Raw genomic sequence first — 21,016 nt, forward strand, 5'->3', positions numbered from 1 at the left:
GAAGACACCAAACAGCTTCTTGGGTACCGGGCATTGACTTCTTTGGTGCACTCGCCTTTGCCCTCACTTGGGGAGGGGGAGGGGCAACAGAGAGCCGACTCTACTTTCCACCGTCCGCCTTGCGAATAGAAAGTCAGCCGTTTTTTTATTGAGCGGGTCGCGGCCCACAACAGTGTCGGCATCCCTCGAGCTCCCATGGTGAACAGTTATTTAAAGGCGCATCAGCTGCGCTTGCGGTTCACGCTACGACAGTCGTCGGGTTCCTCTACCTTTGGAGCCATAGCAATCTCTTTGGCTGACAAGGAGGGCGTGTTCAGCGGCAGGAAGTCAGCCGTGCGGTGCCGCTGACTGTTAGTGACGAAAGCGACGATACCGGTCACGAAACTGCAGACTGTCATGCCGAAGAGAAGGCACATTTCGAAGCCGATGGTTAAAGAAAAATTGCCAACGAAGTAATCCTCACAACTGGTGAAGTGTGCTGGGGCAATCCCCATCGAGTTATTGGCAAGCGCACAAGCGGTGGTGTAAAGCGGGTACTCCTTGTTGAGGTCTATGCGCGCAGTAATCTGTCCGCACTCATGCTGCACCGCTTTCGTAACGTCCTCTAATGCGTCGCCGTCATCATGGATGCGGCGCCGCCTCACGGCGTGACCATTCTGCAGCGTCACAAAGCACAGCGAGCGCCACACCTCCTCTTCCACGAGCAGGTCGTCTTCACTCATATTCAGCGCAGATGAGTTGGTCACACAGCATGAAGTGAAACCGGAGCAGGGCTGCGAATACTCCCAGATGCACTGGGCCACCTCGGCATCGAGCTTTTTCGCCACATCGTCGAATTGGTCGAGGAGCGTGCTCCGCCACATGCCCAGCTGCCCACTGAGGAAAATACGGAGCAGGACCCAGAGCAGCATGAAGCCGAGGGTCAATGCCAGTACACTGTAGCTCAGGAGCCACTTGCCCGGTCGACGCCTCTCCGGATGGCTTAGAACCCACACCCCCGCAGCCCCAAGTGCGAGGGACGGCACCAAAAGCACCTGCAGCCCAGATTGCACAATGTGCATGGCATGCGGCATCCACGACTCGGACAGCGTCCACGGTCCCATTTTGCTCACAACGCTGTCAAGAGATCGTTGGATGCTCATTGCAAGAGACGTCGTTAGAGACGGTGCAATGAAAAAGCTGGTGATGCATCCGAAAAACGACAGAGCGAATAGAATCGCAGCTGCTACGAGAGCCATGCCGGGCTCCGTCATGGCAAATTGAAAAGCCTGCACAACATGCGCCCAGTGAGCTCTAAACGAGGCAACGAGCATGGCGATAATAGAGGACGAGTACGCCAATGAGTCCGTATCGCCAAACGAAATGTCCACTGTTGCAGTTGCTGGAGATGTCCCACGAGCTGGCGGTGTCACTAGCGGTTTCCTCGAAACGCATGACGGTGCAACAGGGTGAGCCTCCACACTATAGTCACACTCCGGAGTCGCCGTGTCGGTCCGCGAGCCTTCTAGGACGCCGAGTCGCCGCTTCTCCCCACCCGGTGCCCAAGCACTTTTGTCTCCGGCCGACATTTAGGGAACGCAGAGAGAAGCGGAAGGAGCGGAACGAAAGCGGCTGAAGGGGGCGATGAAACGGAAGGGGAACACGTGTACAGCATGCCGTAACCAGCAAGGAGACAGCGCGTCAAGTAAACAGTAGGCACCGAATTGAAGGCTTCGCCCTCGCACACCACACAGTTTCGCCTCACGACTATACTGATGAAATGACGGGGACGTCTCGCCGAGCGCGACACAGCGGTAACCAACCAAAGTGGAACGGCCTTGGAAACGGGAAAAAAAGGGCTGTAAAAGAGAGGGCACGAATGAGGAGAACGTGTCACGGCAAGGCGCCGAAGGAAAGGGAAGTGAACACTTCAATGAGAGCACGAGAGGAACATAACGCGAATAGATGAAAACAATGCGGGAGCGGTACGACAGTAAACAATGAAAAAAAAAAACGGATGGTTGCACGGAATAGAGGGGCAGACACAGAGAAATCAGTCGCCGAATCGTCTACGATAGGGCGAAATGCGCGTTCGTGTGTGTGACGCAGGTAAACAAGAGAGAAAGCGAGAGAGAAAGAGGGGAAGAAGTTGAGAAAATCAGTGCTTGCGCAGCCCCGTTGTGTCGAGTGGATGAGGGCGTGTGCGTCTGTGGGTGGGTATGTATGTGCACCTTGTTTTCGCCGCTGAGCGTGGGGATGTGGATGTGGTGAAGATTGCACCTGTGGGAGAGCGCGCCAACGCCAAGGGGCGACCATAACAGACGCAAAAGTGAACCAGAAAGAGGCGATGCAGTGAAGCAAAGAAAAGAAAGTGGAACACGGAGCCAAGGAAAGCGGCAGATGGTGAGGCGGGGCGGGTGGCCTCTGCCGTGACAGCAAGCGGTGATGGAAAGCGCGCAAAGTGAGGGCAAAGAGGTCGGGACACAGAGCTGGCGGCGGTGCGCACCAGTGACGTCGAGACGCGCGCGTGCCACTTAGCTGGCTTAGAAGCAGCCGCCACGTCTTCTTTTTTGCTCTACAGCAAGAACAGCGAGAGCGCGCTGATGTATTCCGACGGGGCGTTCCACGCTTCGACCCAGCAAAGGGGTGGAGAGGCACCGGAAAAAAAATAAGAAATGTGGGCAGGGCAGACGAGACGCGCAGGCGAGCCGGGCAGCAAAGTGGTGAAGTAGATCAAGCTGGTCCAGCGGCTCTCGCGAGCCTCTCAACCGAGGTGGCAGAGTCGGTGCGGATACGCAGGCTGGGCGATAACGTGCAACGTTCCCGTAGAAGCGCGGCAGCCGCAGCGAGCAGAGAGAAGTGTCGAGCAGAAGCGTTGCGCCGAAGCAGCGAGATACCTTCGAGAGAGAGCAATAGCGGCCTGAGCTGCGCGACATGCGCCGCCTTCTTCCAGCGCCTCCACGTAGGTAGGGGGAAGAAAAAGGGTCGATGGAAAAAAAAAAGATTGAGCTTCGGTAAGGAGCACGAGGACAACAATGGAACCTCATGCATAAGCCGATCCGGTGTGCAATGTAATAAGAGGACTCCCACCCTTGAGCCCCCTACCTCACACAACCAGATCCAATTGTGACGGGGTGGGAGAGGGGAGGAGTAGGTGTGCACACCTCTGCTACACAGAAGCAGTGCTCTTCCGCGCATGTTTGTTGCTTCTTCTCTCGGTCTTTTTTCTGTCGTCTCACAGAGATGGCTGTATCCGCGTACGGCTGCGGGCACCGGGACTGTCCTCGCATGACACGTTCGCCATCGCTGTTCCATTGAGGCGGCGCTTCTCCCAAAGAAGTTGAAGCTGTGCAGCAGCCGCGTCCATAGCGACAGCAGCTCGTCTCTCTTCTCCCATCCGCTCTGCCACTTGGCGAAAACGCTCCCGTTCCGATGTCGATGCTGAGGGTACCCAATAAATGAATTCACAAACTCCGCCAGGTCGAGTTCGCACGAGCGCAGGAAAACCTTACGCGGCAGCGACGGAGCCCGCACAGGCACCCACCACCCCTTTTCCTACCCTCTCTGAGATTCAACAGCATGAGATATCCAGCAACGCAAATTATGCGCTTTCGCTGAGTGAGTAAGCAGGCTAATAGACATGCACAAGCTGATGTGGGAGTGCACTTCAGTACGAGTGTGCGGTACGGCAACAGCCATAGGAGAGGAGGCAGTAGTCGAACAAGGGGTGTTGCACGCGTTAGAAACGGTGCCGCACGTAATTGCGCGTTCGCGGCTTCAGCCGCACACTCGCCATGGTGATCCCACTGAGTATGAGAAACAAAACAGTGCATAACGACGGAAGAAATGCAAGACGGTAGAACTTAAGCTTCAGCACCGACTTCAGCTCTGCTTCACATGTCTGGCCATACTTGGCGTTCTCCGACGAGCACTGCGAGGCGCACATCGTCCGTGGCCAGTCCGCCTTCTCCAACGTGCGCATGTCGAGCGTCGTTCCGTTGGAGGCCTCGAGGTAGCACGCCGTGGGCGCCATGAATGCGACTCCGAAGACAACTTCGTCAAGAGAAACGCCGCGGCAGCACTCGCTCTCCTTGAAGCCGGCACACTTGAGCTGCTTCTGTAGGTCGCACACCATATCCGGCTGCGCTGCCACCATCTTTGCCCACGATTCCTGCAAGCCGTCGAGCTCGCGGAGACGAGCATAGAACAGGAAGCTCACCAACGCCCCGCACAAAACTCCGTAGAGGAGCAGCAGCGCTGCAAGGCACACCAACAGGGAGGAGCGCTTGCCATAACAGCCCACAACGCACCCGACGATGCTCGTCAAAAGGAGAAGAGAGCCCGCGATGAGCGCGAGCGTGCCGCTGCTCGAGCAGCTGAAAGCAACGAAAGGAAGAGCAGAGAAGAGGCAGCCGGAGAACCACACGAGAACCGCCGCCCCAAAGAGGCCAAGGGCGCCCGAGAGAAGACCGATGAGGATGCGGTACGTCTTGAGTCGCTGCCCTCGTGTACTTCTGTTACGATTCGGCGCGCCGTTTAGTTGCCTGTACACATCGCCCACCCAGTCGAAGTCGTCCTCCTCGACCTCCATGGCGGCAGACGCGGCAGGTGCACTTGGCTCCCTCTCCTCCGTGAGCAGACGAGCACTAACCAGAATGCTCATACAACGATGAATGATACTTATGTATATATATATATATATATGTGCACACAGAACTACATATATATGTGTGTGTAGAGAGATAATGTTCTTTTTCTCTTTTTTTTTCGGGACGCAACGCGACGGCGAACCGCTTCCTACGGCGGTCGTACGAGCAGAGAGTGTGCGATCTACTTTGAAAGGGGACGCGTGCGTAAGCGGAGAGAGGCAAGACAGGAGGGAGCGCAGCAGAGATCGACTGTGTACAAAAGAACGATGGGAAGTTGTGACAGTGGAAGGGCGTCAATGCGCGCGAAAGAGCGAGCGACGCGAAGCAGTAACTTCGCCACACGACACAGATTGTGCTGTCGCCGTGTCTGCTGTGGAACTTAGCACGGCTGAGCATCCCCGCCGAGAGAGGAGAGCTAGCAGAAGTCAGCGAGAGGCTGCCGATGCAAAGAAAAAGCAGCTGCACGGCGAATGCGGGCACTGTTGCAGCGCACCCCGATCTCTTTGTTCGTCACACAGCGATGTACTTTCACGGCCACTCCGTTTCGAGGTGTGTCTCTACGACTATCTGCCGTTCTTAGATGTGAGAAGAGGTAAAGATTAGGAAGGCGAAGCAGGCCCCCTCTCGTAGGCGTCATTCCACCTTGCGCGAAACGCGTTGGCTTCCGCGTCGTAGGCGACACGGAGCTCTGCCAGCGCCAGGCGGCCGTACCGACTCCCGTAGAGTGAAAAGGCGCGGTGCGGATTACCGTGCGAGACGGGGTGCCGCCGCCAAACGCTTGCGTGATTCAAAACTCGCTCGGTCACCTCAGCATCACTCGGATAGACGGGGAAAAGCTGAATGGCCACATAAGGCTCCGTGGTGGCGCCACGCGGCTGCAATGTGAAGATGAGAGTCACCTGCTCCACCTCCTCACCCGGCCCTTGCTCCTCTCGCACGCGCTGGTAGATGCGCTGCAGAAGCCCATCGGCAGCCTCTGCATAGAAGGATAGCAGCCGCGTTTCTACCTCGTCCATCACAGCAGGGGAGCCGCCACAACCGCCGTGCGCCTCTTCCACTTGCAGCAGCTCGTTTCGAAGCGGAGCACAGACAGTGCTGAGGGTGAAGCGGAGATCGGCGCGAGAGCGGTAGTGCACGTACAGCGGCTCCGACGGCAGACCATACACTGTCAGCTCTCCATCTGGGAACGCGGACGAGTCGCCATCGCTGCTCTGCCGTAGCGCGCTCGCACCGCCCTTGCGCAGCAGCAAGGACATGTATGTCTGCAGCTCCGCCCCTCGTGCACGATCCTTCAGGAGGATGCTGTACATGCCTCTGCTTGACACGCGGCCGTACGAGATACTCTGGTACGGGTTCTTGTCCGAAAACTGCGGCAAGCAGCGGTAGCGAAGCCCCACCACTCGCCGCGTCATCATTGTCGTGTCTGCCCCCGCCGCCGCGGTAACGCCGGCGAATATATTGCGCTCCAATCCCAGACTCCCGAGGGCTTCTGCAGTGAGCTCATCGCGCCCCACTAACGGCGAGCCAAGCACGGCTAGTCGCGGCAACGGATGATACAGGACCGGCGTAGTACTCTCCTTAGCCGCACCCCACGCCAGACCGCAGCCGCCAAGGGTTCGCAGCTCCTCCGGCTTCAAGCCGCAGTCCACACTCGCGCAGGTCTCACGCCCGCCCGCCTCGTCGCACGACTGCACCAGCGCCTCTACCCCAAGTGCCGAGACGCAGGCACGAGTAATATCCCGGTGCAACGGAAAGGGAACTATTTCTGGGCTCGCGTTGTTGGCCAGTGGCACCTCAAAAAAGTCTGTCACAGAGTTGTCTCGACTCCCTAGGAAGAGCGGGCGGCTTTCCAGCACACGGTGCGCGTCGCCATCGGCCTTGAAGGAAGGTAGCACAAACAGCGTCGCCGAGAAGCGCATCGGCGATTGGCAGTCCTCCAGGAAGGAAGCCGTATAGTGCTGCAGCATCGCATAGACGGTGGCAAGCCCGACGCCTGCGTCAGGCACAGCAGCATCCTTGTTGGCGTCTGGATGCGAGGCGCACTGCAGGTGCGCGAGGTACGACAGCATCAGTGAGAAGGTGCGCTCGGTGGCGTAGAGCATGCCGGGTACCGCAGGAGTTGATAGAGCCTTGCGCGCAATGCTGTCGCACAGGGCGCGCTCCGTGTTGCGCAGAGAAAGGGGAAACCGCTCCCAGTCGGTGTGCATAATGTTGGGCAGGTTCGGAAGCCGAAACCGCATGAACGCCCAGTCGAGTTGATCGTACGCCTCCTCCTGCAATGGTCGTTGCGGAGACGCGTCACCGCCACGCCCCACAACTCTCTTCTTTTGAGAGGCAGCCGTGTAAAAGAGCTCGCGCGGTCGCACCGCAAAGAGGGAGAGCGGCAAGGTCGGGGGAAGGAGCTCCTTCGACAGGGACAGTCGGGGGCATGTCTTTAAACTGTCGTACCACAGTTTAGCCTCGCCCGCAGTGAGACAGAGGCACAGCTGCGGTTCGGACAGAGAGGCGGGCCCTTCGTCAAGCAAAGAGATCTGCTGCGGGCAATGCGACGAGAAGCAGCTCCGCACCTGCTGCTCGAACAGCTCGAGCTCCCACTGCACCTCTTCCTGATGCCTCTTGCGGGCAGCCCACTCCTCTTGTACCACAGCCTCCAGTGCGACGAGAAAGCTCGCCTGCACAGCCTCGTAGACGGCTCCACTCATAGGCCACGGTATCATGGCAGATGCCGCGCTTGCCCCTTCATCGGAGCACCACCATCCCCGTCCAATGCAGCTCAGCAGACTTCGGCGAAACAAAGGCTCTGCGCGAGCCTCCAGTGGCTGCGGCGTGGCTCGCGGCACCGGGTCGCTCGGGAACAGCAGATCGCCAACAAGGCCGCGAACCCCATTCACCTCGGCCACTCCTACAGGCAGGATCACCACGTTCTCGTAGAGGAGGTCGTAGAAAGCACGTTGAACGCGCGCGAGCAGAGGCTCGCCAGCGCTGTTTGTGGCATCCTGCTGGCGAGCATCCACCTCAAAGAACAAACTCAGCTTGGAGAGGAAATGCCGAGTCCCAGAAGCCGCGCACACGCTCTTCCCGATACTCGCCGAGGAAAACTTCGTATCGGTCTCTGCAGCGTTCTTGCGCGTGTCATCATCAGCCTCTTCCTCATCCATCGTGTTACTCGCTTCGCCGTTGGGATCGGGTGAGAGCAAGTAAATGGCTCTATCGACCCCACGCTGCGTCCACGTCAGGGCATTCTCGTCCCTCCCCTCTACCACCACATCCAAGACAAATACTGTTGCGCTCTCGTTCGTACCATTGAGGGAGAGTGACGCCACGTATTCCGCCGTCTTCGTCACAACCCAGTCCTTTGAAGGCGCGTGCTGAGACAGCAGAAACGTTTTCTCCCGGTAATGGCTACACGACACGCGCAGTCGCGTCTCTTCGTCTTCGCTGGTGCCTGCCGCCGAGATGAAGACGTTGACACTATTGGAGAAGAATGTCTCCCTGGATGACGGGTAGAAATGGACGACGCTCGTGCCCGCATAGCCGGCGTTGCGACAGCGCTTCTTCCAATCGGCAGCTGTCGACACTGTCGTCACCTCCACCTGCAAAAACACCCGTGCACCATCGTAGCAGCGCAGGATGGCTGCCCCTTCCACGTACCCCTCCAGCCGCACCCGACCCAGTGCCAACCCAGCAAGTGGGAAGAGAGTGCGCAAAGGGCGGTGCAGGTACACATGTGGCTCATCATTGGGGTCTCGGTGAACATTGCCACACCACAACACTGTCGCCCACAGCTTGCGTGTCGCGCCTACAGCCGTAGCGAAATCGCGTTTAACAGGTGTCATTCGCCGTCTTACCTTCCCTCTCCGGAAGGCGTCGCCCCACCACTCTCCGCTGAACGAGAGCAGCCCGGCCACAGCGCTAGGTGGAAGGTGCAACGCCACTGCGAGAGCTGCGCCATCGTCTGCCGTATAGGCCTCCGCTGTATGCTCGGTACTCCTGTTGCTCGTGAAGCCGCTAGAAAGCGCCTCCGTCGCAGCGACGCCGACAGAACGACAGAGCTGTAACCAGTTGCTCGCACGCGGCACCCCGGCATCAGCAACGCGCCGAATCCATGCCAGCTCCAGCGTGACCAATACCTCCCCAACATCAGCCCCTTTCCGTTCCTCCTGATTTCCCCCGCAAAGGAGCCAAGCCGTTCCGCGGACGTTGGCGAGGTGCTCGTACGTCTCGAGTTGGGTGTTGAACGCAACATCCTTGTCGCTGGGAAAGACCGCGTGCACGTGAACGAGGAGCTCTCGGTGAAGAAGACCCCTCTGCGCCCACCGCATTGCAGCAAAGCCCTTCGCTGTCGACGGCGACTCGCACACAGTGGCGTCAAGAACCAAGAGTGGAGGAAGATGCACTGCATCGGCACACTTTCTCCCTGTTAGCCATGAAACGCGGTAGATATCCCCTCGCATGACGTCCTCCACAACACATCGGTGCACCTCGCGAAACAACGCAGACCGCTCGCGGGTGTGTAGCTGCGAGAGCCACGTAACGCCCAAACTGTCAGCATCAGCTTGTGACTCTGCCTCCAACAGCGAGGCGAACCTCACCACACTGGGACGCACGACGCAGGCCACCCCGGCACGTACGAGAGTCTCTTGCAAAGAGCACCAGTGCAGCTCCATGGTGCGGTCACACCTCGACTCTTCAGAGAAGAGCACATCACCGTACCCTTCCAGTGGAAAGTTGCTATAAAAGTCCTGTCGCAGGTAAACGCGCATAGCACTATTCACCTTTCTCAAGACAGCTGCTACGACGCTCGTCAGCTCCGCTGAGGTGCCGCGCGGCACGTCTACGGCCGTCAGTTCACAGCTCACTTTACGCCCATAGGACGGGACACTAACGAGAAAAACGTTCTTGGCAATCCACTCAACACCAGAGACGCACACGAGCGCTTCGTCCCGCCGCCATGGCTCATCACTATCGCCGATGTCGTGCATTATGTAAACTTCTCGTCGGAGGCGAGGTTCACGCGCCTGTGCACCAGGTCCGCGTCGCCCATCGTCACCACCGCAAGAAGAGCGATTTTGCCGCAAGGCGGTTATTCCGGCCCAACAGCGAACAGAGAAAAAAATGAGACGCCGCAGCGCAACGGTGCCCAGTCGGTCGCAGGGGCGGAGGAGGTGTGAGCGGTGGAAGGAGGAAGCAATGTGAACGAGTGCGCGCAGTTTCATCCAAGCGGATGGTCCTCTGCCATGAGTCTGTTGTTCGCATCCGCAATGCTGTTATTTCGCCCTGACTTTGGCGGGCCATGAAGCACCCAGCCAGCCACACGTATGGCCGGCAGGCGCGTACTGCGATGCAGTCGGATTCGACCGCTTTGTTAGACCATCGTGAGTGTTTGCGTAACCTCGTGCACGTGCCTCACAATAACAGTCTCCACGCCGAATCCACGCTCGAACATTTCTGTGAATTGCCTCTCAAGGGGCTCTATGCAACGCATCACATCGCTCCTCTCCTCCTTGCCGGCAAATACCTCCACAGAGCGTCAGTGAACCCCCTTTCTTGTACAACCCCCTGAGAACAGGCAGTCAGAGGCCTCACGCACACACGTCACTTAGTGATCCATCGACACGGCACGGCGGCCAAGGATTCACACATTGAATCAGCACAGGCCTGTGCGGCTCAGCCCTCGGAGAGGCGCGTACGCCATCTCTCCTCAGCGCCGCCATTCTCTGTCCTGACACACGAGGCAGATGCCCCTCCACCCCTCCTCCGCCCTCGCGTGCGGCAGGGCCATCGCGTGGTGCCGCGCGGCCCGGCAGACACAGAGGGGACGGCAGGGCGCCGCCGCGGCCGAGCGAGCGCGGCCTCTACGCCTACCCCACCACCACCCACCGCCCAGCAGGCCGGCCACCAAGTGCCGCATCCACGCCGCGGGCGGCTCAGGCCCCCCCTAAGCAGAAGGCTGTGGGGGCCGGGTGTGATACGCTCCCGCCATCTGACGGCCTGCCCCGCCACATCGATGGCGCAGGCGTCACCAGCTCCGTGAGCCGCTCCGGCGCGGCGCCATGCACGACCAGGCCGTCACACATCGTGCGCGCTCGACCCTGCACCACCGCCACAGGAGGCTCGGCACGGGCAGGGGGATAGGGCGGCCGCTTTGACATCCCGGCACCGGCAGCAGTGCAGCACCCCTGAGATGCCTCCGCGCTGTGGCAGTGACCTCGCGGCCATGAGAGGACGTACGCCAGCCGAGTGGTCACACGGAAATGTTTCGTGGGCTTGCCTAGAAGCGTGAAAAGTCATGCTCACTTACCACAAACGCAGCCTCCTCTAGGTTGGGCGCCGCGAGTGTCAGGAAACGACCTATCGGCGTCGCTGGCCCTGGCTGCGCCGTGCAAAGGGCTGGGGTACACCGATTGGGGCTACTCGGCGTCGGGCACAATAGCGAGGCACCGGCTTGCGTCCCAGGAACCGCAACGAGCCGCGCGAGCGCAGGCGACACGCCCAACGCTGCGAAGAGGCTAACGAGGCGAATCAAAAGGCACTCCGCCGCGATGACACTGCAGACGATGTCGGTCAAGTCGACCAATATCACCGGCGACAGCTCCCGATTTTCGGCGCCTGCCGCTGTGTCTTTGACGCAGACACGGTTAGAGTTCAGCAACGGAATCTCTGTCGATGATGCGCGGCTCATGTCGAGTATCCACTCAGCCGCGTGCTCCTCAACGACACGGAGCATGCCTGATGTCACAGACGCGCTGTTCTCTGCAAGATTTATCACGACAACAAAGGTCGAAGAGAGCTGTCGCTGTCGCTCCATGCGTTCTCTTCGCCGTGCCGTGTACCGACGCAGCAACGGAGCGGCGCATCGACGTGCCGTCCGCTGCACGCGGCGCCACCAACAAATGGCCTCAGGATTCACATTGGGCGGCATAGACAGCGGTGTGACGATATGATCGGGGTAGACGGCGGCATCGGTGCGGCTATAACGCAGCACTGCACCGAGAGCTGCGAAAATATGCAACGGACTTTGCCACAGTTGGCAGCGCTGGCCGCAAGGAAGGTGTGATTCGCGTCCTGATAGTAACTTAAAGGGCAGCCGCCCTGTGGCAGAAGAGTGGTGAGCTCCAGCGCTTAGCCTCCATCCGTGAAAGCTCGATGCGCAAGGAGCCCCATACCTGCGCACGAGACTACCGCAATCACTAAAGCGAGCATCGTCGAGAACGTGTAACGGCCCCACATCAACGATTCCCTCGATGTCGTGCATGAGGACCATCGCCTGCCTGCCGTCCACCGAGACCCCCACGCAGTGGCGTGTGACGAACCGCTTCCCGTGCCAGCCACTCAGCTTCACCTTCTGCACGTCCCAGTCATCAAGAGCCTGGCCATCCACCTCAGTGATAGTGCGATACACAATGCAGCACAATGGTTTAGAGACTGAGGACCCATTCGTCTCGTTGCGCTCCGTCAGCTCCGCCCACGCGCACAAGGCAGCCCTGCGTGCCTCTGTGGCAAGAGCAGAGATCGCTGAGGCCTCTTCCTCCTCCACCAATGTCACAGTGGGGCACACCACCTCAACCTCAGCTTCCACATCCAGCCACGCCCGCAGGCCTGCCAAAGCACGCAAGCGCAAAGTTTCTGACATGTTCACGAGCGCCAAACGTGGTCGCACGTCCGTAGGCGTCGGCGACTGATTCCCTTCATCTCTGCTCCACAGCGCTTGCGATACGCTAGCCTGTTGGCTACGCACAAGGCCGTAGCCAATGTAGCCGCTTATGCAGGCAACACCAGCAGCAACGGCAATCCTATGCCCTAAACCACGCTGCTCCACTCCCGATGGATCGAGCGTTTCTTCGGCGACGCGCAGCGCATCTAAGGTGGGCTCCACCATTACTGCAACTCCAGAGTAAGGCTGCCGTTCACCTCAGCTACTTGCACACGACAACGCCGTTGCCTTCCAACACTGAGATGTCGAGATAAAATGTGTGGAATAGACAATTACGCCCCCTTCACAGTGCATAATCGCAGGCAAAAGAAGCGCAAGGAAAGAGAGAGTCAGGAGTGACCTGCTGATTATACAACAACGAGTGAAATGTTTTCCTCAGAGCCGCCATTCTCTGTCCTGACACACGAGGCAGATGCCCCTCCACCCCTCCTCCGCCCTCGCGTGCGGCAGGGCCATCGCGTGGTGCCGCGCGGCCCGGCAGACACAGAGGGGACGGCAGGGCGCCGCCGCGGCCGAGCGAGCGCGGCCTCTACGCCTACCCCCCCACCGCCCACCGCCCAGCAGGCCGGCCACCAAGTGCCGCATCCACGCCGCGGGCGGCTCAGGCCCCCCCTAAGCAGAAGGCTGTGGGGGCCGGGTGTGATACGCTCCCGCCATCTGACGGCCTGCCCCGCCACATCGATGGCGCAGGCGCCTCGGAACGGGCAGGGGGGTAGGGCGGCGGCTTTGGCATCCTGGCACCGGCAGCAGTGCAGCACTCCTCCTCCGTCATGCGGGTGAGGAGAGGCAGAGGAGACACAAGGGGGCCCGAAGCAAGCACGGATTCAACGCTCAATGCGCAAAGACAACAACGGGAACAGGAAGGGAGAAGCGACCCGCAGGATGCTCGCAGAGGCGCAGTGGGCGACCCTGACGTCCATCTCTCCCGTATGGAACGCAGTTGGCTAGAAGTGTGCTACCGTCTTTGAGGCTCGCTTTATATATATACAAACGTCCGCGTGCCGATGCTGACTCTACTCCGTTGGGTACGCGGACTTTCACCTGCGGTACTGCCCTGATTCCCACTCGGCCTTGAGAGGGGGTGGTACAGAAGGGAGAGTGCGTTGGAGGTTTCTTGTTTTTCGTTGCTTGCAAGCTTCCCGTCGCGCGCTAGCCGTCTGTTGGCATCTCACAGGCGGCAGCGGCGGAGTGTAGCGTCCAGAAAAAAAACGCTAGCACGCGCGCGTAGAGAAGGCATATAAAGAGAGGGGGGACAGAGACAACGCGCAAGTGGACACACACTGTCGAAAGCGAAAAAAAAGGCAAAACGAAAAAAAAAAGAGCGCCGATGAAGACAATGATGAAAGTAGAAAAGATGTAAAAGGGCGGGTACACCACACCCTGCGCGTCCCTCGAGGCAGCGCGGTGTGAGCGTAAGCAGCGCATTGCGGGGAGTGTGTGCAAGAGAGGAAGCGAGAGACGAAGTGCGAGGAGAGGGGAGGGCAGAAAAAAAACGAAGACGCACACGGGCACAGAAAAGGCGATGCCCCTCCTCTTCGAAGACAGCGCTGCACAGGCCTCCTGTGCAGTCATCATGGCGGTAGTGCGTGTGAAGACACACGTACAATGTCACTCAAGGAGAAGGGCATACACGCAGAGCGAGAGAAGGGAGGAGCAACGGGCGCGCCCTACCAGCGCAGCACGGCACCTTTCGGAAATCCAAGACGATAGCGTTGCAGGGAAGATGTGAGGGTCAGCTCTGCAGCCACTCGATTACATGAAGAGATTCGTAGGGATCTCCTCCTCCACGCTGCTCGCGCTACTTCGGTTACTGTCGAAGTCGCCAGTAGCGCTGCCAGCGAAAGAGTTGAGGTCGGACCACTCTTGGTCGTCGCTTGTCGAGTCGGAGGAGGAGAAGGCGCTATGCTCGCTGAGCCCCGATGCGTTTGTGGCATCCTCGGCCTCTTCGTCATCCGCTGCCCTCCTACGCTTCTGTCTAGCGCTATTCGTTGTGCCTAAGTCATCGTCCTCTAGATCTACATCGGGGCTGTCCTCCACGAAAGAGATGTCGCTGCTGCTCGCGCTACCATCCTCCTCGCCTTGACCGTCCTCATCCTCTGCCAGGACACCTCCCTCACGGCAGTCCGCCATGAACAGGTAGTCCAGTGCTTCAACCTGCCCTGCAACGGAAACGAAAGGTAGCCCGCCAGTGCCCTCACTCGGTGCTGCCGCCCCTCCCGCAGGCGTCGGAGGCCCGCTTCGTCGCTCCCCTCGCGTAGCTACCGCGTACGGTCCCGCGCGAGGGGGAGCCGCCCACCCCTCCCTCTCGGAGTGCGGCGCGGGGTTCCTCGGTGGATCACGGCCACCTCCGGCAGCAGCGGTCATGCTCCACGACAGTTGCAGCGACGGGCATTTAAGTACATCGCTTTCGCCGCACTTTCGGTCGCCCTCAGCACTGTCCGCCCCCGAACCCGTCAGCACCGCCCACTGCTGGAAAAGAAGCGACAGTGCTCGCAGGAAGACGTCCCCCATGGCACGAAATACCGTGGGACTGTAGTGCACCTCTTGCCTGCACACAGCTGACTCGGGTGCCGCTGCGTCGTTGCCGTTGGCGCCCATGCTCGCTCGGAGCAGCTCGGGGACGCAGACCATTCCGCCCACCATTGTTGCCTCGAAGCCGTAGCTCATGCGCACACCGAATTCGTCATAGAGTACGACACGTGCAGAGCCTTTCTTGTCTTTAGTTACAGCGAAGGAGCTTTGCGAGAGGGAGAAGGACGGGAACAGTTGGGATAGCAGCGCCGCCATCATCTTCTCAGGCCCAGCGGGGACTCTGTTCGGCGCATCCCGAGTGCGACAGCGTCGACCGCCACCGTGGCCTTTGTGCCGAGAGTGCACTGCGACGCCCCGTATTGTTTCTACAGTGCACCCATACACGAGGAAGTTCTTCGCACGCGAGTGACCGTGAAAGTCGGCAAACATCACGACCTGTCGCCTCTCCTCACCTGTCCAATACCGCAGCAGCTGCTTCATGGCATAAAGTGTGGGATTGTGCTCGGCCCTCGGGTCCACGTAGTCTCGGTTGAGGTCTGCGCCGGCAAAAGAGCAGCGGTGATTGCCCATAATCACGCCGTCTGCGTTCAGCATGGGCACTACCTTGAAGACAAAATTTTCACACAGGTGCGAGGCGTATTCTGCTGCCCCTGCTGGCGGGCAGAGAAGGGTATCCAGCAGTCCCTGCATGACCCAGCTAGCGTTTGTTTCGCCAGGGTGCACTCGCGCAACGAGCAGCGCGATGGGGCGGCGCCGTATTTCGTCCGCTGTGTACGGCTCCCCAGTATGTCTATGGCGCAAAGCTGTCACCGTCAGCAGCGGCACCTGCACCCCGCCCGGCGTCCAGCACAGGCACTGTTGCAGCAGCGAGTGTGATGAACGCGCGGGAGCCTCACACGCCAGCCATGTGAGATGCTCTCGCAGCTCGGTGTATGTGAATGGGAAGCAGTTGGCGAGGTAAACTGTTCCAGAGACTGTCGTTGGCATCGTAACAGAGAAGGTGACAGTGAAATAACACTTCTGCTTCGGCGTCGTCGACTCGGAAGGTGCGGTGAGGGAATGAGGAGGCACCACAGGGGAAGCAGGAGCAACAGGAGGTGTGGAGGGTGTCTGAACGCGCTTCTTCGCGACCACCGGCGGCGGCGCGCGACCGCCGATCTGCGGCGCAGGCGCGCAGACGTTTCCAGGCAGTGGTCGAGGTCTCGGAAACATGAACAGTGGCGATGGAGTCGTGGCGCTGGCTGCCTCACCGTGTTTCCCGAAATAGTGCGCGCGCGCAGGACGCAGAAACGGGTTGCCGAAGTAGAAGATGCCCTCACCGGTGCGAATCCACTGAGGCCGCGGTGCGTTCGGGTCGCGGGGGGTTGCGCTGTCTGGCACGTGCAGCAGCAACGGCTTTTGGCCCTCGTTAAAAGTCGAGCTCAGCTTCTCCATGTTGACGATGTTGAAGCGGTACGTTTTACCAGGGGTAAAGCGGCGCATGCCAAAGCTGAACCACTGCGTGTAGGAGTTGGTGGCGGTGTCCCAGGAAAGGATGAGGTCGTACTCGCCGTCGCTGACTTCAACGGCGCGCTGCAGGTTGCCGCTTTCGTAGTCGGAGAAGAACTCGACTCCGTCAGCGCTCCGCTCAACGGCGCGGAGTTCGTCGCCGACTGCGCCGGGTGGCGCACTGCTCAGTCGCTCGAACACCACTTTGTGCCGATGCGGCGTCGGGCCACCATCGCACGCCGCTTCATCCAACAGTGCAAGTCTCGCGATGTGGTGGCGCAGCACCTGGACCCGGTCTTTCTCAGAGACATCGATCAGCGGAACGCTCAGGTGCACGTCCGCGGCGGCGGCGGCGACACGAGGCGAGGCACCGTACCAGCCGTCCGCTGTGGTTGGCGGTGCCGCGTCTGTGAAAGGCCACGGCAGCTGCGAGCTGTCGAACGCCGCCAGCGCTGACGCTGGATCGATCTCGCCGCTGCGCAGCTCTGGCGAAAAGGCATCGGGGCGTGTGTCTACGAGAAGCAGATTATTACGAACAACCCCGTTGTTGGCGCTCGCTGGCGTGAGTGAGGGAGAGGTAAGCGGCGTCAACGCAATGCCCGCCAGGGCACCGGCACATTGATCCAGGGGCGACTGCGTCGCCGACAGGCATTTTTGAGAGGCAGCGTCCACCCCCCTGTCGACGGCGCGAGCGCTGCTGTTTGTTGATTCCGCCCGCCTCAACTTTTCACCTAATGTCTTGGCAGTGTCGAAGGAGCGACGCAGGGATGCCGGAACACGCTCATCTACGTAGCATGCGGGGTGCCCGTGCCGCGACGGCAGCACCGTGTACCCGTACATGGAGCACAGCTGGAGGTAAAAGTGGTGCCACTGGTGCGACGAGGTTTCAGACAACGCCAAGACGCTCGCGACGACACCCTTCAGTCCACCGAGGTCTTTCATGTCCTCCAGTGTGGCCGCGCGGTCTGCGCCCAACAGCGCGCTCAGCAGGAGCAGCATAACGTGCACGCACTCACGCCGAGGCCTCAGCTGCAAAACGTGGCCTGACGCCGGTGTGAGGTAGAGGGCCATGCCGCGCGGCACGTGAAAACGCAGGGCAACCTCCGTCGCCATCAGGCGAACCTTGTCGACACTTGTCAATCGCTGCATCAACGCTACACACCACAGCAGCATGTACTCGACTCGCCGCAGAAGCCGCATCACCCACGAAGGAGCTGACTGCTCGGCATCGATTGCTGTGAGCGGCCCGGCGTCTGGATGCAGCTTCTGCTCTGATGCAGGACACTGGACGCTGATCAACAGTAGCGGTGCGATCTGCGTCAGGAAGAAGGTACACATGGCGATGGCGGTGGCGCAGAGTTCCGCTCCACGCCCGCCAAGATCGACCGCCGACGCGGGACTGCCTGCAAAGGCGAAAAGCGTAAAGCAGAAGTGTGAAAAGGCGGCGCATGTCCATTGCGTGCGAGACTGAAACCGGCGCAGCGCCGCCAGCGTTTCTTTACGGGTGTGTTTTCTTGTGTACTCCTGCGATGCGGCTGCGATCGTAGCTTGACTGAGGTCCACCTGCATTGATGCGTGATACCAAGCAAATTCTGCCTCCAGAAGCTGAAAGGTGAACGATGCGCAAGCGAACGTGCCCTCGAGACTTTGTGAAAGGCGGAAGGTGGCCATAAGCTTGAAGCTGAAGGTGCTCTTAAGGGTAAACAGCAGCGCAGCTGCCTCGCAGGCGCGGAGAGATGCAACGACCGCGGCGTCGACAACATCGTCAGGACGCGGTCGGGGCTTCCGTTCCTGAAGCACAGACGCGCACACTCGGATGACGCCAAGTTTTTCGCAGAGCAGCACCGCCTTGCGCTGCTTATCGCCCGACATGTGCCGCAAGACATTGTAGAGGAAGGAGAGCAGCACCGACCCCACCTTCGGCTCTCGCATCGCCCAAGAGGATCGACAGGCGTTCACAATAAGAGCAAAGGCGTGCGTGCTCTTGTGTAGGAACAGCGCCCACGCCTTCTTGCGCTCCTTCTTGGACAGGAAAACACCAGAGCCGGCGGGCACGAAGGAAAGGTCTCTCGGTGAGGTCCACGACATACTCCTAGCGTGATGCGAGTGAATGCCCTTAGATTCGCGCTGCGGCGCGAGCAGATTCACGGCATCGGCCGCGCTGCCACTCTGCAGAGACGAGAATAGCATGTCTTGCACCATCTCAATGTCCTGTACAACGGTCATGGCATCCTCTGACACTCCGGTGAAAGGCAGCGGCGCCAATCGGCTCGCGCGTCGATCACGCACGCCAGTTCCGGTGCCTGTCTTCATCAATGACTGAGCATCCTTCTCCGCGTCCCGCGCGCTATTGCATAGCTGTTTAACACGCTGGAGTGCCTCAGGTATGACGGTGTATGAAGGCCTGTGCGCCATCGCCGCTTCGCGAGACACGGAGTGGGAAGAGAGCGACCGTCGCGCGACTCGAAGAGAGGACGACGTGGGCTCGCCATTGGTGGTCGCAGGAAGGAGCGGAATGGGGCGCAGGTAGGGGAGGCGGCTGCGCAGCGCCAGCCGCCTTGCCGCCGTCCTCTTCGATATAGACGCGGCCGGCAGCGTCGAGAATTTTTGTTCACCTTTGGCTCCTTTCGAAGAGGAGCGCGTACTGCCGGCAGGAGGACGCGGTTGCAGTGCGCATGAGCGGACTGGAGCAGAGAGCCCGTCCCCTGCGTCACGGTCTCGCGTGGCTGTCGACACCGCGCGCTGGTTGGACTGTCTGCGGATACGTGAGCGCAGGTTCATCATGGTCGGCGTTCATGTACTCTCTAACTGTAAACGTTCATGAGCTGCCACAGAAACGACCGCGAGTAAGTGCGAAAATGGGTTTCAGCCGTCGGTCTCGTTACGCCACACGCGCCTGTCGTCGTGTTCTGAGGGGCTCCGTGGAGCCCCTCGTCGTATGCCGCCTTCGAGCCGCACCGACAGTTCCGCACGACGGGGAGAGGGAGGAAGGGGATTCGAGAGCTGATAATCAATAGAACGGCTGGAGAGAGAGGGAGAGACAGAGAAGGGGTGTGTATGAGCCACTGCCAATATGCGTCAAGCTCAACTCACGAACAAGAAGCGACAACAAAAAAAGTAACGCACAGCTAAGCGTCGGTGCCAGAAGAAAGCGGCGTAAGAGAAAAGGGGGAGACAGGAGATGAGCAGGCGACAGGTGTAAAGGGAGCGCAGGCGGGGGAAGGGGGGCGGGGACGATGGGAAAGGGAAGTACGGAACCGAAGAAGAGAGGCGTGAGGCACACGTGCAAAGGGGGCACAACGCGAGACGTTACAGCTTTTCCTTTTTAGAAAAGACGCCGGCCGCAAAGCTGAGAGACGTACAGAGGTGAAAAAAAAGCGAGCGCCTCCTTTAACGTAAAGCTCCGCAGCGAAAGATGAAAGCTGAGGTGGAGCGGCGTGTGTGTGTGAGAGAGAGCTTCGATTGCGTCTGTGTGTTAGCCAATGCGCGTATGTCCCCTGTAATGTGCGTGGAACCGATCCCAAAGCAGTGCCCGCCTCTATACGAATGTGTGCAAATCTTCGAATGTGTCGCAGGTGTGTCAAAGAGCGGCGATGACAGCGGCGAAACAGGCCAGAGGCCACGCGAGGAAAAGGGAAAGGAGAACGTGCCAATAGAGCCGCGGGGGGAGGGGGGGCGAAACGGCGGCGGAGCATAGAGCACGTGAAAGAGTCACGCAGATAGGCCGACAACTACGCAGGGGGGAAGAAGGAAGAGGGGACAAAGCGGCAAGGCGAGAGGAAAGTTTCCAAGAGAAGTCCACCAAATGCGATGAGGTACGCGGGACGTTGCACGAAGGAAACAAAGATGGTGTGCACCCCAGGGCAACTAGGAAGTGCCACTGGTCGCCTGCCCCATGAGCTGGTCTCCGAGCTACCGCACCGGCACCACTGCCCTGGTGATACCCCAAAAAAGCTTTCGCGCATACACGGACCATTAGTGGTAGTGCACAGAAAGCGGCGGGAGCCCCGAGATGCGCTGCAGCAGGTGAAGAGGAAGTCACGGGGATAGGCACATCACTGCGTAGATCCCACGCGCGCGGTCTCTCTTCTCCTCGCTGCATATGATTCGCCTGTTTCGTCTGCTTCAAGTCATGGCGCGCACTTGAGCGCACCATCGAGACCACATTCACACGCACATGCAGAGAGAGTGAAGGGGGGATGTATACACATGGATGAAGACATAAGAGAACGCATCAGGAGATGAGCAGCCGTGCACTTCCCCTCCCTCCCTCCTCCTCTCCATCACCGAGCGAGAAGGGGGAGAGAAAAAAGTCGGGGTAAAAGAGGCCGCCAAAGAAAGCGGAGCACACACAGATATGTACGACATGAAAAAAAAAACGGAGAGCCGCGCGACCGCACAAAAGAAAAATGGTGCCACGGAAGCGTAAATGGCACCCAAACAGGGCCCCACCACAGTTGATTACCGCGCGTGAACGTAATACACGTTGCACTGCTTCCTGTCATCTCTGCTCATAACATTCGTCGCTGACTTTTCGTTTTGCATTCCGCACGGCGAGGGGGGAGGACGGATGGGCCCGCTCCTCAAGCAGGCAGGTGCCCCTGAGCGAAAACACCACCGCATGCACGAGAACGAAACGGAGACGCACATGGGC

General features: G+C 59.6%; 5 protein-coding genes across 5 annotated transcripts; all 5 read right to left on the reverse strand.

Annotated features, from left to right (window-relative positions):
• Window positions 1–221: 221 nt before the first annotated feature.
• Window positions 222–1,568, reverse strand: LSCM1_02491 (uncharacterized protein; the record flags this gene model as incomplete). Its single annotated transcript, XM_067320074.1, has 1 exon — window positions 222–1,568. One exon carries the CDS (start codon window positions 1,566–1,568, stop codon window positions 222–224), a length of 1,347 nt encoding a protein of 448 aa, XP_067175449.1.
• A 2,150-nt stretch (window positions 1,569–3,718) lies between these two features.
• On the reverse strand, window positions 3,719–4,642 carry LSCM1_02492 (uncharacterized protein; the record flags this gene model as incomplete). Its single annotated transcript, XM_067320075.1, has 1 exon — window positions 3,719–4,642. One exon carries the CDS (start codon window positions 4,640–4,642, stop codon window positions 3,719–3,721), a length of 924 nt encoding a protein of 307 aa, XP_067175450.1.
• Window positions 4,643–5,227: 585 nt separating this feature from the next.
• On the reverse strand, window positions 5,228–9,610 carry LSCM1_02493 (uncharacterized protein; the record flags this gene model as incomplete). Its single annotated transcript, XM_067320076.1, has 1 exon — window positions 5,228–9,610. One exon carries the CDS (start codon window positions 9,608–9,610, stop codon window positions 5,228–5,230), a length of 4,383 nt encoding a protein of 1,460 aa, XP_067175451.1.
• Window positions 9,611–10,899: 1,289 nt separating this feature from the next.
• On the reverse strand, window positions 10,900–12,507 carry LSCM1_02494 (uncharacterized protein; the record flags this gene model as incomplete). Its single annotated transcript, XM_067320077.1, has 1 exon — window positions 10,900–12,507. One exon carries the CDS (start codon window positions 12,505–12,507, stop codon window positions 10,900–10,902), a length of 1,608 nt encoding a protein of 535 aa, XP_067175452.1.
• A 1,587-nt stretch (window positions 12,508–14,094) lies between these two features.
• LSCM1_02495 (uncharacterized protein) lies at window positions 14,095–19,146 on the reverse strand (the record flags this gene model as incomplete). Its single annotated transcript, XM_067320078.1, has 1 exon — window positions 14,095–19,146. One exon carries the CDS (start codon window positions 19,144–19,146, stop codon window positions 14,095–14,097), a length of 5,052 nt encoding a protein of 1,683 aa, XP_067175453.1.
• Between the last annotated feature and the right edge of the window lie 1,870 nt (window positions 19,147–21,016).

The sequence above is a fragment of the Leishmania martiniquensis genome, chromosome 33 (genome assembly GCF_017916325.1).
Source record: "Leishmania martiniquensis isolate LSCM1 chromosome 33, whole genome shotgun sequence".
Taxonomy (NCBI): domain Eukaryota; phylum Euglenozoa; class Kinetoplastea; order Trypanosomatida; family Trypanosomatidae; genus Leishmania; species Leishmania martiniquensis.